The 15,626-nt window shown below is 37.8% G+C and overlaps 3 protein-coding genes, 2 long non-coding RNA genes and 1 pseudogene across 6 annotated transcripts; 4 read left to right on the top strand and 2 right to left on the bottom strand.

Annotated features, from left to right (window-relative positions):
• Positions 1–136: 136 nt before the first annotated feature.
• Positions 137–2,046, bottom strand: LOC104751132 (uncharacterized). Its single transcript, XM_010473020.3, has one exon. It carries the CDS (start codon positions 1,382–1,384, stop codon positions 323–325), a length of 1,062 nt encoding a protein of 353 aa, XP_010471322.1. The 5' UTR covers positions 1,385–2,046; the 3' UTR covers positions 137–322.
• Positions 2,047–2,464: 418 nt separating this feature from the next.
• LOC147925819 (uncharacterized) lies at positions 2,465–4,129 on the top strand. 2 transcript variants are annotated; one of them, XR_015583622.1, is made up of 4 exons: positions 2,465–2,901; positions 3,265–3,431; positions 3,505–3,628; positions 3,716–4,129. It is a non-coding gene; the product is annotated as an uncharacterized LOC147925819 (long non-coding RNA). The 2 variants fall into 2 exon arrangements; XR_015583623.1 differs by lacking the exon at positions 2,465–2,901 and adding an exon at positions 3,026–3,151.
• A 1,506-nt stretch (positions 4,130–5,635) lies between these two features.
• On the bottom strand, positions 5,636–6,913 carry LOC104753806 (uncharacterized). Its single transcript, XM_010476003.2, has one exon. It carries the CDS (start codon positions 6,893–6,895, stop codon positions 5,636–5,638), a length of 1,260 nt encoding a protein of 419 aa, XP_010474305.2. The 5' UTR covers positions 6,896–6,913.
• A 542-nt stretch (positions 6,914–7,455) lies between these two features.
• On the top strand, positions 7,456–7,928 carry LOC147925818 (uncharacterized). The gene is made up of 2 exons (XR_015583624.1): positions 7,456–7,508; positions 7,689–7,928. It is a non-coding gene; the product is annotated as an uncharacterized LOC147925818 (long non-coding RNA).
• Positions 7,929–10,210: 2,282 nt separating this feature from the next.
• LOC104753804 (toll/interleukin-1 receptor-like protein pseudogene) lies at positions 10,211–10,588 on the top strand (annotated as a pseudogene).
• A 2,474-nt stretch (positions 10,589–13,062) lies between these two features.
• On the top strand, positions 13,063–14,921 carry LOC104751130 (disease resistance protein ADR2-like). The gene is made up of 3 exons (XM_010473017.3): positions 13,063–13,433; positions 13,526–13,831; positions 13,917–14,921. The coding sequence occupies exons 1-3, from the start codon at positions 13,389–13,391 to the stop codon at positions 14,568–14,570; spliced, it is 1,005 nt and encodes a 334-aa protein (XP_010471319.1). The 5' UTR covers positions 13,063–13,388; the 3' UTR covers positions 14,571–14,921.
• The last annotated feature ends 705 nt before the right edge of the window (positions 14,922–15,626 follow it).

Raw genomic sequence — 15,626 nt, 5'->3', positions numbered from 1 at the left:
TGTGCTTCCTTATTGGTTTAAGACTGCAAAATTGCCAAATCAAGTCTTACAAGTCATCTTTTTAAAATTGCATTCATCTCACCTTACCGGTTTAGTAGTGCGGTTATGGTGAACCGATCCAAACACGGAAACTGAATGAGGAAATCACATTTTTATTTATTTAAAAACAACTGAATTTTAACACATTTCCTTACATATGACTGGAAAACAAATGAAATAGCAGCAGAACAGCTAGACAAGAAGCACAAGATAAGTAAGCAAAATTAAAGACATTTCCCATAAAAGATTCTTCTATGTGGTGGTTTTTTTTCAGTTGTTATCACTATGATTTAGAGCAAAACCCGTCATGGTTCTTAGCTGAAAGCCGTTTCAAGAACTCGTAGGTAGTGATCATAGTTGTTGCAGACATTGACATTGAAGCACATCTTGGTCCCAATCCTCTATAACAAGCCGTCCATCCACCTTCCCTAACCAAGTTTCTTACAGTCTGTCCAATACTCGGTCCACGCTTCCCGTTGTTACTACTATTACTACTATCTTCCCCATCAAGAACCTGCAATCTCGTCTTGATAGTGTCGAGTGGCATTGTAATCAAAGCAGAAACACTTCCAGCAATCGCAGCACTAACTCCTTGAACAGCCATTATCGTTTTGGAGTCTGGTTTAATCGCGGTACTGTTGTTGTTCCCACTCTCTTCGTCTTTCTTGCAGACATAACACCCAATCCCACCCCAAACCATCCGCTGTGCAACAGAGTAAGAAGCCCACCAAACCGCATTAGACGGAGCATAAGTCAGAATAGATATCCCAAACCCTCTGTATAATCCTTTTGGTCCATCAGCGCGGACAATCTTCTGAAATGCATCAAACCCGTTAACATAATTACACCTCGATGCATTGACAAGACCAGCACTTCCTTGAACCATAAGCCTCTGGCTCACCACATCAACAGGAGTCCAAACAAGCTGCGCAGCCATCGCAGCACTCAAACCTCCAACAGCATTAGCAACTGCAGAAGCTTTAGCCTCAGTGAAACCTAAACTAACAGCAGCAGAGCCAACGTTACTCTTGGTAACCTCCAACGCAGTCATGTACAAGGCACGAGCAGGGATTGTTCCCATCAAGGAGGTTCCAAATCCTCTGTACAATCCCCTTAAACCTTCATGTCTCACAAGGGTAAACGCAGTTCTGATACAAGAGCCTTGCGAATGACAAACTTGCTGCCGTGTTTTCATCAAAACAGCAGGATAAAGAGCTCCAGAGACACCTGAAAACAAAGCAGCGCCTAAAACGAAAAACTTGGATTTGTCAAGCATCTCCCAATTGATATCAGCTGGGATGTGAATCTCCTGTGCCGATTCTTCATCGGCCGTACTTAGATTCATCTTCGCCACTTTTTTTAACCCAGCCCAGGAAATTAAACCCCCCCCCCCCTTTTTGTAAACAAGGAACACAAAAATGTTCCAAAAAAAAAAAACTTGCTTGTTTCAGAGCTCGAGTTATACAATCTCTCTATCTGTACACAACTTTTATCTAATCTCAAAGTCACCAACGTTGCAAATTTCTATTTACAATCGAACACTGTAACCTATCCCCAGGATTAAAAGACCAAAATTTCTAAAAAAAGGTGAAACCTTTAGGATTCAACGACAAGGGAAAGAGGGAAACTTTTCACAAGGCAAAACTCAAACCAAGAGACGACGGCATTTTTTTCTCCTGTGGAACCATGTCTCGGATCCAAAACGATCACCAAAACCATGCGGATCTAACAACATCTTCGAAAACAGAACCGATTGTAAATCGACCTTACCCAAGAAGCGATCATCCTCACCGGTAAGCGACAAAGAAAGAAAAAAAAAATCTCACCGCAAAACCCGTTTCCTTTACCCGGAGAATATCCAATAAGCAACCCAATACGAGACCGATGTAAAAAAAGGCGAGAGAGCTAGAGAGAGTAATCGCAAGAGAGCACACGCAAATGAGACCTTTAACAGTTTATACTGTTATCGAGCAGACCCTTCTAGGGTTCCGTTTTTTTTTTTTTGTTTCCTCTGTTGATATACCAAATTGAGATCCCGGTATATCTTTAACCGGCTTGTATTTTCCGGTTCGGTTCACCAATTTCTCTTTTTCACTCACAAAATTTACTGGTTCATCAACGTGACAAAGAAAACTAAACCCGAATTTTATAGGTTTTTGATTCAATCGTGTATCATCAGGTTGCAATATACTACTAATTTATTCGATATTTGTGCAAACACTAATAGATTGACTAATCTGTTTGCTTAATTTAAGATAAAAAAATTTTATGATCGAATATTAAAAGCATTTATTAAGGAAATAAGGAAGATCATCTGGTAAAAATAAAATAAAAATCAGATGCTGGCAGGTGACACGTGTCGATCATGACTAAGACCATGTGCATTGGCGTCTTTTTGAGCCGTCCCTCCTATTTTTTGTTTTAAAAATAAATGAAAAATGGCTCATTAACGAAGAAACGTATCTTCAAAGGGGACGTTTTTCCGTCCGTCGACTTGGCCACGTGGTTGTTTGTGATTGGAAGAAACCTAATGCTTCTTTCTTCTTCGCCTCCTCCTCTTCTTCTTCTTCATCTCTCATCTCCGTCTCAGGGAGAGTGTTCACTTCCCCTTCAGCTCTTCGCTTCTTTCTTCTTCATCCTCCTCATCTTCTGTATCCAAGAAGCTATGGAGAAGAGCTTCGCTTCCTCCACCGCTCTCAAAACTGTGACCGATCCGACGGCTTTGATCTCCCCGCCGATTCCGCCTTGCGAGGATAAGTTCTTCGTGAATCTCCCTTGCTATGACTTTGTCTGGAGTGGGAATCGCAGTCCTAGGGCGACGCGATGAAGAACAATCCAGGAAGACCGATTCCGACTGAGAAGGTGGATTTATATTATATCATCGATTCGTTTTGATATTGTCAATTTTGAGTAATTTAAGTGGAATTTAGATGGTGTATAGGTTGGAATTTAGATGGTGGTGTTGTGAATTTGTGTGTATAGGTTCGATGGGGATTTAGATGGTGTATAGGTTGGAATTTAGATGGTGGTGTTGTGAATTTAGATGGTGGTGTTGTGAATTTGTGTGTACCGGTATTCAAACTAATTCAACTCCGGAAATGAATAGAGGAAGGTTTGAAGATCCCACTTTTTTTTATTTTTTTTTTTCTATATATTGTTGAATCTTTTATGAGTTTTGGCAACAAGTTTCTGAGATGGGAACTTGCTATACGTTTGTTTTTGCAGATCCAAGATTTAACTGGATTGTTGGATTTAACGAGTTTCCTCACCCAACTATTGATGCTATCGTTGCATTAGACTCAATAGGACCGACTTTTTTCCTTGTTGTTTCCATGTTTGGTTTTGTTCTTCAAATCAGTTCTTTGATTACCGAGAAAGAGCTTAAACGCCAGGTATAACTTTGTTTCTGAATAGGCTGTTGAGTCCCACTGTCTATATAGTAGACTGATTGTGTTTTGTCAACAGGCAATGACGATGATGGGTGTTTTTGACACTGCTTATTGGTTGTCATGGCTTACATTGGAAGGAAAAGTGATATTTACAACGTTGGTTTATTATTGACTTTCTCTCAGTACTTCCTGCCCCTCAGGTTGGTGAATATAAGCTTAGGATCAAACATCTTTGTTAAGAGCTTGCTAGTTCTAGATTTACAGTATTCATTTTTGTATATGTGCAGATTGTAGTTTGGAGGTTCTTGCAAAGTTCAAATTGGTCGGATGTATTGGCTACAAAGCAGGCCTTGCTTTTCATTGTTTTGGTTCAGTATATACCACGATTCCTACGCGTCTTACCTTTGACATCAGAATTGAAAAGGACTGCAGGTGTCTTTGCGGAAACTGCTTGGGCTGGCGCTGCTTATTATCTGCTTTTATATATGCTTGCAAGTCATGTGAGTGTATAGCTTTCTCTCTTTATAATTTACATTGCTCTTTTTGTTCCAGACTTGCCCATTATACCATGAGTTATGTGACAGTGGCAATAAAAGGGCAAAACCAGGAAATAGTTTCATTTCTGTTTCATACTTTCATTGTTGTGAGCTTATGTTCAAATATTCAGTTTCATAAGACATGTAAAGTATCTTTCAAATAGACACCAATGCTCCTACCAAAAATAAGAACCTTTCAAAATAATACTATTAAATTTGAGGGACCAAAAATTGTCCTACACCAATGCCCATGCTCTAAGGATTAAACGAAAGCGACAAAATGGGGAGCACAGAGCACTCTCAGAAGGAGGAGATGGACGGCGGAGATACAAAGAAGCAAAAAAGTAGTCATCAAAACCAACGGCTGAGATCTTCTTCTCGGATCAGACCCAACAGAGGAGAGAGAACTTGGATCCGCTTTTGTGATCTGGATAAGATGACGTGGCGTCCATATCCTTGGGACGTTGTGCAGAAGAGGAAGAAGGAAGAGAGAGAGAAACAGTGTAAGAGGCAGCACGTGATCTGTCACGTGACATCCGATTCCTTTTTCACAGTTCCACTTCCACTATGTAGCCTCGAGTTTTTTTTTTTTTTCCTCCTTTTATGAAAAAAGAAACAAAGTTATAGATTTATCAGCTCCTAGAGATGCTAAATTTTAAGAACAGAGTAGTGGTGGTCCTTGAACGATATGATACCAAACACCAACGTAAAATAATTTGAATTCGTTCATTGTATCATTTACCGAGAGCAATCCCATGGGATATCTTTTATTTTTTTACTCCCTCCGTTTCAATATATTGGATATCTTTTATTTTTTTACTCCCTCGGTTTCAATATATTGGATGTTTTGAGGTTTATTTGGTGTTTCAAAATATAGAATGCTTCTTATTCCTATATAAAATTAATACTATTTTATTTTTTTTAAGTGTTTTATCTTTAAAGTTTATTGCTTTTAGTGTCCAAGATTACAACTTACGATACAGTTGACAAAGTTTAATTTTTCAGATTTATTTATTTTTAGTCCCAAAAAAGTTTCTTCTCAACACCCACTATAAAACCGGAACAGTTGTTACTTCTACATATCAAAATAAAATAAATTTATTTTAAACACTCAAATGGATCAAAAAAAAAATCAGAAGGAAAAAAAATCAAAGAAGAAGAAGATGCTCAACCCAGTCGCCCAATAAGTGCAAGCAACCCTCGAAACTTTGATTTAAACAAAAAGATCTATTTCCACGAAGGATCGATTGATCCCAACAAAGAAGTAGAAGAGGCTATTTTGGTTATGTTAAAGATTTATGTGCCAAGTATTTTTTAGCTTCTCTTTCTTCTCTATTGTTCTATGTGAGTTTCTTTCTTCTGGTTTCTTACGATGTTTAAGGAACTAATAAGACTATAAAAATAAAAATAATCTAAATAAAATATCTTTGCCATTTCGAATAATCTTATTGATCTGCCCACTAAGTCAAAATCTTAAATTTTAAAATCAAAGAAAAATCAATCATAATTTAATCAACAAGAAGTCTCCATCTACTGGAAGTGCCGATCATTAACATTATCCAAACACATGACAATAATAATTAAAAAGAAAAACAACAACAACAAAACAAAACAGCATAAAGCGATTTTTCAGAGAAAAAAAACAGAGCAGTTAAAAAAAAATAGAGCAGTTCACGAGTTCGACAAATTTAGTGTGTTCAACACACTTTGGACTAATAAAGGATCACAACTTATTTGTATAGGAAGCTGATCATCTCTTTCCAACACCGATTTGCTCATATGTGGTGTCTTGTACTTGTTTGATCCTCCAACTTTCATAATCTCTTGCATGCACAATTGAAGAGTTAGGAAAATATGGTTTACCTTTTCCGTAGGGTAGTTTTCAAAAGACTCTTCTACCGCACGAACAAGATCTTCGATGGTTTTTGGACACTCTTTATGCTGTAACGATTGAATAGCACTAAAAAATCCAAGATCTAAAATATTTAGATCCGGTGAGTTTGGTGGCTGACACATCAACTGGATATCAAAACCATTACTTGATGCAACTTCTTGGAAATCTTTATCCCCACATTCAATATGTGTTCTTGCATTATCTTGTTGGATGAAGATAGTTTTCCCTCGATCTTCTAGTGGCCACTTTTCATGAATAACAGAAAGAACCTTTTCAATCAAACATGCTTTTATATCTTCTCTTTTGACCGATGTTACTGCCTTTAGTTCCAAAGTTCCAGCTTCTCTATTTTTACTTCGTCTCTTAGCTGGCTCCATAGTAACAAAAGGAAATATTCCAATCTTTCCAGAAAATATCTCCGTTCCTTCCTCGTCAAACCTTGGACGAGCCATAGCAGCTAAAAACATTACTTTTCCGATGTAATTTTTACTTTGACATGTACGTAGCGGCTCTTCTTCAGTCGGAAGTAAATAATAGTTCTCCGTCTTCTTTGTCATGTAGAACCATTTTTCATCGATATGCACCATATTGTACATATCAACAAACTTTGGTTCATGAGGTATAGTATGTTTATCCAACATAGAAATACAAAATTGTAGTCTACCTTTCAGATTGTCTTCCTTCAAATGAGGCTTGATGCTATTGGTATGACGTCGAATAAACCCTTCTTTCTTCCGTCTAAATAATGTTGTAAGACTCACATTCATAGCTATGGCCATCGACCTCAAAGTTGTTCGTTTATGGAGCGGAATATCAGTGACTTGGTGTGGCTCAATCAAGATTCTTTTGCGACCACAATTTATAGATCTGCGGTGAGATACATCCACTGTTCCAGTATTATGAACCGTTTCTATTGCTCTTCGCCAAATCTTTTGCACCATTAGTATAGGCACCGAAAAGTAATTAGAAACTTCTCTGGTAACAGTTCTTCCAAGCACTCCATCATTACTCCTCATTAGTAAAGCATTGAAAATCATCCATCGCTCTTCATTTGATAGATTTTTTCTGGTTTGTCCCGAATGTTGTACATTTTCGTTTTCTGTTTTAAGAAGATAGATTTAAGAAAACAAATTAGAAATTAAACTGTATAAGTCATGACGTTAAACTATGTAACAACAAAATCGTAACTAATTTTAAAAGAGCCTAAATAACTGGAATAATAGAACAATTAGAAAATTATCCTCAAACAAAGAATATGAGAACGTGACTAATTAAGAAGAATTAACAGAGAAAAAGTAGAAACTAAAAAATTAATCAGTAACTAACTTCAGTTTTATTATCGTTGAATCCAACCACAGGCAATCAAGCAAAGCTTTCTTGTCGTCTTTAAGAATCTGAGATGAAGAAATCAGAACAAAGCAGAGAATCAAAGAGAAGAAGAAGAAAAAGATATGCATTGTGAAGAAACTAGTTTTTTTTGTTTCTAACTGTAAAAGCATTTTCACTCTGTGTGGTTCTGATTTAACTTTGTGTGGTTCTGTTATATGTGGTTGATGTTACAGGAATTTAACATTGAGAAGTTGAAGCAGAGAAGAAGATTAAACAAGAGTATGAGAAGAAGGAGAAACAGGTCGATGTCAGAAAGAAGATGTGAGCTCTCATCAACATCTCTTTTGTTTGTACTGTGGTCTGAGAATTATGTGTTCCTCTTTTCTTGCTTTAGATCTATCTTTGTTTCTTTAAGAAAGATAGATAGAGTGTGGTTATGTCTTGATTTTAGGCCATGGCTAATTGTACGTGTTTGCTTTGTTCTTGCTCGTTTTGTAACAGTGATTACTTAATGCAACTGAATGCGTCGAGGATCAAGGTTCTACAAGCTCAAGATGACATTGTTAATTACAAACGATTGATGATGATCAGAGGGATGAGATCACCTTGAAATTATACAATGGTTTGAATTGTTGAAACTTGTTTTGGTTTGTGATTGTTGTGCAATGAGAGGATGTTTGAGAGTTAGATGGAAAATGGTTTTGGTTTATTTGATTGTTGCTTGTAAAACAAGTTCTCTGATTTTTTTAAGAAATTTGACACCCAAAAATGACTAATGGGAAGATAAAAAAATAAAAATAAAGGTGTGAAGATCTAAACTTAAATTAATATTATTTTTAATATTATTAAAAGTTAAAGACACTAATTTGAGGATGTAGAGTGGGTTTGCTCTGACATAACATAACTCGAAAAAAATATTGTACTATATTTAATTAACCTTGGGAGTTTCACATATTTGAGTATTGAATCAAATATATAGTAGTAGTATTTAGAAATACCCACTACCCAATCATATATGCATTTCTTTTTTGGTCCACGTTTAATTATTTCATCGTTAATCCTTATCTTCAACGGATTATGATGTTAGGTAGTTAAAGCGGGTGAAAAAAAAAAAAAAAACTGATTCCCCAAATGTTTACACGATTCAGCACATGATTTGATTCCATATGGTCCGATCGGAACAATGTTCGTTCTGTATAAATTGATGATGACCATAAATATTCAGCCCACGAAAAGGTCCACAACGTTCACAGGTGTTGATTTTTCTAGCTCAATAGGCAGGTATACAAGAATTTCTAACTAAGCATGTCCGAAGGATCTATAGAATATATAGATTAAGATCCGGATTAATCAGGTCCCGGTTCGGATCCTAAATTGGATATTCCTCTTTTCTCGTTGTTCATCTTTTCCAATTTGATACGAGCTCTGAATCTCGCGATGAAATCATCAGCTTTGGTATCTATGTCGCGGCTCGTATAGAACATACTCCCGTCGGTGGACTTACCTTCGCCTGATTGAGCTACATCAGGATCATCGGATTCGTCGGAGCTTATACTGATGTCACTAGCCATCTTGACGTAATCTACAGGCGGCGTAGGGATTGATATCACTGGTGATTCGCTTCCAGTGTCTAGGAATTGAGCTATTTTAGATAGGAAAGTTGGTTTAGATGTTCGTGGATTCACCGGAGCTTCACCAATCTGTTCTATCGGTGGGCGTGATTCCAGTGGAGCTTTACTAAATGTGTGTGTATCAACAAAGCTCTGTTTAGGTGGAGGCCATGGATTTGTTGGATAACCTCTCTTGATTTTACTTTTGTTGTACGAGAAGAGCCTCTCTCTCTGAAAAGAAGGAGGTGGAGGTGGTGGCCGCGACGGCGGTGGAGGTGGCCGTGACCGCGGAGGAAATTTTTGTGGCATGGGAGGATCTGAGCTGAAGAATAAATCAAGGTCATCCTTGCTCTGTTTTTGTTGCTTCTTCTTCTTACTTGCATCCCCGGGAGGGAGAGAGTATATAATCTTGACCATCTCCTAGGCTCGTCGCTTCTTTCCACTACGTTCGATATCGTATCTTCATCTTGTACTTTTGCTTCAAGCCTCTATAATGCAATTTCCCAATCTTTTTCACCCTTGCCATTCAGAAAGGAACCAAGTATCTTGAGGGACAATGGAAGGCAACCAGCTAGCTTGGTTGCCCGAACTGAAAGCTGTTTGAAACGATTATGAGGAGGTTGCTGCTTAAAAGCAAACTGATAGAAGAATTGGAGAGCTTCATCATATCGCAGACGCTTCACTTCATATACGTTTTCCAACCCTTTAGCCACAAACAAACTAGAATCCTGAGTGGTTACGATAACTCTACTTCCTTGACCTAACCAGCTAGCAACCTTACACACATCCTCCACTTGTTCCCTATTTTTTCTACAAAAGTTTCTCTATAAATAGAGAAAAAAATAGCAATTTCTATTTTAGAGGTGAGAATAGAGGTGGGTTCAAAGTTTCTCTATTATAGAGAAAAAAATAGGGAAAACCAGTGGAAAACCAGGGAAAACCAGGGAAAAAAATGGAGATGGTCTTAGTGGTTGCGTAGTTGACTTGGTATGCTTCGTAGTCCTATATAATTTTAAGTATCGGTTAGCACTTAGCTGTAAATGTATTGAAAAAAATATATCACTTTGAAATAGAATGAGTGATGATGTTACATGGAAGAAAAGCAAAAAAAAAAAAAAAACTATATGGCTACTTTGAACTAGTATTCAATTTAATTCAACAAAATAAGAAAATATAAAAATGTAACGTGTTTAATCATATATAACATATAAAACCTAATATATTTCATCAGACTAAATAGTATTTTTCTACTAGTAATACTTGATTGGACAAAAGAAAGAAAAGAAAAATCAGCCACCCTTGCAGGTTTAAGTTTAAGATAGTTGACCTCCAGATACAATGAGATGCTCAGCTTATTCTTTTGTTTTTTTGTTCATTTATAGTCTTCCTCTTTGTTGAAGTCTATCCTTCCGTATGGCTTCTTCATCTCCATCTCGTCTCCAGAACTACGATGTGTTCGTCAGTTTCCGTGGGAAAGATACCCGCAGGAAATTCGCAAGCCATCTCTACACAGCACTTCGTTATAGGAATATCATTACTTTCAAATACGATAGAGAGATTGAAGCGGGTGACACAATTTCCGATGAAATCTGCCAAGCGATTCAAGATTCTAGGTTCGTTGTGGTCATTATCTCGGAGAACTACGCTACTTCTAAGTGGTGCTTGGAGGAACTTCGGATGATAATGGACTTTCACACTGAGGATATGAGCAGAGTTGTTCCTATCTTCTACGGAGTAGATCCCTCTGACGTGAGACACCAGAGAGGAAGCTTCGACACTGCTTTTCAATAATACAAAGCGCCAGAATTGATGGAGAAGGTTCGCCAATGGAGATAAGCGCTTGGTCAGGTTGCCGAGTTAGCAGGCGGGCACTCCGATGAAATGTGAGTGTGTTCTGTTTTTTTTTTGTCCTTTAATCACAAAGATATAACAAATTTGGAGCGTTGTATTACAATGTTTATGTATCTTTCAACCATGCTTTTTTTCATATCAGCTTAGACGAGGCTACAATGATTAAGGATATTGTTGATGATATTTCAAATCGGTTGCCATATATGTGCATCCAATAGATTTCGGAAATGTTGTTGGAGGCGAGGATCACATGGAACGAATCACTTCTCTGTTGGATATGGGATCCGAATCTAGAGACTAGAGTCATATGATAGGGATTTGGGGAATGGGAGGCATTGGCAAAACCACTCTTGCTAAGTGTCTCTATGATCGATATTCTCGTCAGTTTCCAGCTCATTGTTTCATAGAAAACGTTAAGGATATATGCAGAGAACATGGACGTATATTTACAAGAACGAATGCTTTCCGTTATCCTCGGTAAAGAACAAGTTGTGAAGCTATGGAGTGTAGAGCACAGATCTCAACAGATCGAACTAAGGCTTAGTCATCGAAGAGTTTTTCTTGTCCTCGACAATGTGAACGACGTGCAGCAGTTACTTTTCCTGGCAGAAAAGCCAAGCTGGTTTGGTTCAGGGAGCCGAATCATTATAACCACACGTGACAAGGGTTTGCTCAAGACACGTGGAAGAAGACGACGCACTACGTTTGTTTAACCACTTTTATTTTCAAGGAGGAACCCCACCCTCTAATAGTTATAAAGAACTATCAGTCCGAGCTTCTCGGCTTACCTATGGTCTGCCTTCTGCATGATGTGCGTAGTTTTTATCACTTCAAATCTTTTATTTTAAATGACCACACAACTGCTCCAAGTGCACAGCTAATCGGTAGTAGTATTTAAGGATCGATCCCACAGAGAGAGAGTTGTTGGTTAGAAAATCTATCGGAAGAGATGTAAGACTAGGACTCAATAAAAATGGGGTTTTGGTTGTAGTAAGCAATAAACATAAATAAAAGCAAGTAAAATAAATAAATAAAACAAACGTTGGACATCAAGGAAAATCGCAGGGGTTCAATGATCTATCTATATAGGAAAGTTTAGGGTTAGTTTGTTTATCTAAAACTCGGACTACGAAACACGAATGAACCGTTAACTTATAGTTCACAAGCTAACCGTCTAAGATCACTATACTCCGTTACTCAACTGTCGCAGGCAACGACGCATAGATCAAAGAATTTAAAACATGTTCGATTCTAATCCATGAAATTCCATAGGTAAGGGATATGTGCTTCCTATGAATCCCCACACATCTAAGCTAGGTCAAACACACATGCAAGCTTTTGGTAAAGCATACACGCTTTAGATCATAGTTAGTTCATGAGGCTAACTTAAAGCATTAAGCAAAAACTTAGAATTAAAGCATAGAATAAACTAGAATATAAATCTTACAAACCCTAAAAGTTGCCACATAAACTAAGATCATCTCCCCCCTTTGATTATCTCTTTAAACCCAACTAGAAAACTCTCTAGCATGTTTAAGAGAATCATCAAAGCAAAGATTAAATAATTCATAAACATAAAATAATAAATAGAGAAAAAGAGTTTAGATATTACTTCAATGATTGTCAAACAAAGTGTAGGATCTTCTTCCTTTAGAAAACTAGAACAAAAGATGGAACAAATAAAGAGAAAGAGTTTGGTGAACTTCAAGGCTTCAAGGAGAGGAACGAGAGAGAGAGCTTCTGGTCGTGGCTGTTCTTCTGGTCGTGATCTCTTTGGATGCAGGTGAAGGCACACTCTGGTACTTTTTCGGCACACTTCAAACCCTAGGACTTAAAAGAGTATTTATAGGGTTTTGTCTAGGTTTAGGGTTTTGTAAGGTTAGAAACATCTTCTCTTGTTAAGTGCATGGAAAGGGGCGGCATAGGAATTTTCTAAAACGTGGTGAAGACTTGGACTGGGCCACCGTGGTGGTCGCTGGTCAGGCCTTCAATAAAAGCTCATTGGCTGAATGGTTCTTCTTACGTCGGTTTATAATACGTCTCGATAAATCGGACATAACTTCCTGATGAGTAAACTAATTGACTTGATTCCACTTCGAGGTGAAAGATGGCTCTCTCAGCTTTCCATAAACACCAAATACGTCGAAATGTGAATTGTATAAATTCTTCAAAAGTTGCCCGTACTATAAAGTTCTGAATCTGTCCTGAAACATATTTTCCTTGTTTTTGGTCCTTTTTGCTATAAAACCGGTAAAATTTTCTTGAAACCTAAAATACTTGATAATAGACATTAAAGCATTGAAATCATACTAAACTATTTCTAAATGCATACTAAAACTATAGCTAAAATGGGTAAAATAATGATGTTATCACTGCCCTTCAATCATTTGGTTACATTTGGGTGAGAAGACCACCTTGGCGGAGTGGAACGAAGAACTGCTCATACTTGAAACTTCTATACCACAGAGTATTACGAAAATCTTAAAAAAACTAGCTGCGATAGTTTAGACACAAGAGACAAAACTCTGTTTCTTAATATTGCATGTCTTTTTATTGGAGACCATGTTCGGCGTGTCAGGGCCCTTCTAGATGAAGGTGAATCTAGAATAAAAGGTTTAGCGGCAAAGTCTCTGATCGACATATCTACCGATGAGTGTATAACCATACATGCTTTGGTAGAACAAACCGCAAGAGATCTCGAGCTTGAAGAAGCTATAAGCATGCCCGAAAGTCAAGAATCATGTGGGATCCTGAAGAAATTTGTTATGTACTGGAAAATAACAAAGTACGCCTTCTCACTCATCTTTTTTAATTATATGCTAGGCTAATATATCGTTTATCTCTATGCCAAGTGATTTTTTCCGTTGCAATCATCAGACGAATGATCAATTAATTGAATGCTTGTCACTACATACGTGTGAGATGCCTACAAAATTGTTTGTGATGGGGAGCGTGTTTGATTCTATGCATAGCCTCAAATATCTCAAGTTGTACAAGCATTCACAAGATATAGACTCTAGGCTGCTGCTCACTTCTGACGTTTCTTCGACTTCCGGCAAACTAAGGTTACTGCACTGGGATGCCTATTCACTTAGAGCCCTGCCTACTGTATTTCCTTCGTACTATCTCGTGGAACTCATTCTACGTCATAGCAATCTTGAAACCCTTTGGGACAAGAAGCCGGTAAAACTACATTTATGGAAATTTTGGACTTGTTGTATCTCTTTGATATAAGTCCCTCTCTAAACATCCCTTGTTTTTTGTTTAGGATCTGAGGAAATTGAGGAAACTAGACTTTTCAGGTTCTAAAAGTATGCACAAAGTTTCAGATCTCTCAAGCGCCATCCAACTCGAGGAGGTGAATATGGAAGGCTGCACATCGCTGGAGCAGATTCCAGCGTCCATCGGTAGGTTACCTTCTCTAAGAAAACTAAATATATCAAAATGTGATGGCCTAAAGAGCCATGTTGTCGTTGTGAAAGAATCAACAGACTTTCAAAGATGCAGCAACATGCAGTTTCGGCCTATCGTATTGGAGTTTCCAGCTGCTGTGGAGACACTAATACATCTTACAGATGTATCTGTCGAGGGAGAAATCAGTATATTGTTGTCGTCCCTTAAAGAGCAGGCATGTCACTTCTCTTTTAGTAACGAGCAACATATCCGAGATGAATCGATGCTTTATGGTTTCAGAACACTCAACATCATGCGGTCCAACTACAACAAGTGTGGTGCTTCTTTCACATGCTATAGCTTTGCAGACTTCCCCATCTTGACAGAATTGAATCTAGTCAACTTGAACATTTTGGTGATCCCCGACGACATTGGTCAACTGGTTTCCTTGGAGAAACTAGACCTCAGCGGAAATGATTACAAGAGCTTACCAACAGGCAACAGCTATGAGAAACCTTTCCAAGTTTAAGTATGTCAAGCTTTGTAACTGTCGGGAGCTCAAAGCATTACCAAGACTACCTCAGGTGGAAATACTCATACTCTCAGACTGCGTTACCCTCAAGTCATTTGGGGAACTCTCTCTAGATGAAGATCCGAGCATGTACAAAATTTGCTTGACCTTTCCCTCGACAACTGTAGAAGTGTTGAATCTTTATCGGCTCAGCTTGTTCGCTTCACCAACTTAAGAGGGTTAGACCTCAGCGGACATGAATTTGAGTCGGTGCCTATGGGCGTCAAAGATCTTCCCTCGCTTGTAACTCTCAGCCTTAATAACTGCAAGAACTTCAAATCATTAACAAATCTCCCATTGAGCCTCAAATGTCTCAATGCACATGGCTGCAAGTCATTGGAAACTGTTTCGGTTTCCAAAAATCATTCTTTAGACAATGTTGATCTTGGCCATTGCTTGTGTTTGAAGTTAGATACTCATCTAATCACTCAACTTCAAATCCATACAAGCAATGAGGTAAAGCTTTCCGAACTCCTCCTTGTACATGCAAATCATAGTATGTAAAGCCAATTTATGTGGGTTTTAATCAATTTAATTTGTTGTAGGTATCATCACAATGCAGCTGCTTATATGAATCAACAAAGACCTTCCTACATCCCGTGCAGATTTGGGCAGCCATTTTGCCTATCGGTTTTGCTGCCATTGTCATGATGTTATGTCTTGATTTGTTGCCTTTCATTAATTTTTGTTGGTAATCTGCAGACCATATTTACATCAACCATTCCAATGCATACTATTTTTATGAGAAAATAAAACTACGTCAAGTTTCATATATAACCCCAATGGCCAAATTCAGACTTTTTCTTTATATTTATATTTTAGATGTGTAAATTCAATATAAGAATCACTAAGCTTGAAGGTGGATGTAAGGCCTGAACATATACAACCAGCATTTGTCTTCAACTCAGTCTTATTCTTATATTGAAGTTGCAAGTACTAGTTGTGGAGATGATAATTCTTCACAAATCTTGTTTTCAGCAAAGTCAGGTTAGTTTGTAAGATTCTATAGTTTTA

The sequence above is a fragment of the Camelina sativa genome, chromosome 16 (assembly GCF_030686135.1).
Source record: "Camelina sativa cultivar CO46 ecotype springtype chromosome 16, ASM3068613v1".
Classification (NCBI taxonomy): Eukaryota; Viridiplantae; Streptophyta; class Magnoliopsida; order Brassicales; family Brassicaceae; genus Camelina; species Camelina sativa.
Note: the sequence above shows the minus strand (reverse complement) of the source record. Positions and strands in the feature narration are given on the sequence as shown.

Excerpts from the sequence above, each read along its gene's own strand:
- LOC104753806 (XM_010476003.2), bottom strand. The coding sequence starts at position 6,895 with ATGATTTTCAATGCTTTACTAATGAGGAGTAATGATGGAGTGCTTGGA.
- LOC104751130 (XM_010473017.3), top strand. The coding sequence starts at position 13,389 with ATGTGGGATCCTGAAGAAATTTGTTATGTACTGGAAAATAACAAA. Across the intron at positions 13,434-13,525 it reads ATGTACTGGAAAATAACAAA|ACGAATGATCAATTAATTGA; the intron begins GTACGCCTTCTC and ends TGCAATCATCAG. Across the intron at positions 13,832-13,916 it reads CCCTTTGGGACAAGAAGCCG|GATCTGAGGAAATTGAGGAA; the intron begins GTAAAACTACAT and ends TTTTTTGTTTAG.
- LOC104751132 (XM_010473020.3), bottom strand. The coding sequence starts at position 1,384 with ATGAATCTAAGTACGGCCGATGAAGAATCGGCACAGGAGATTCACATC.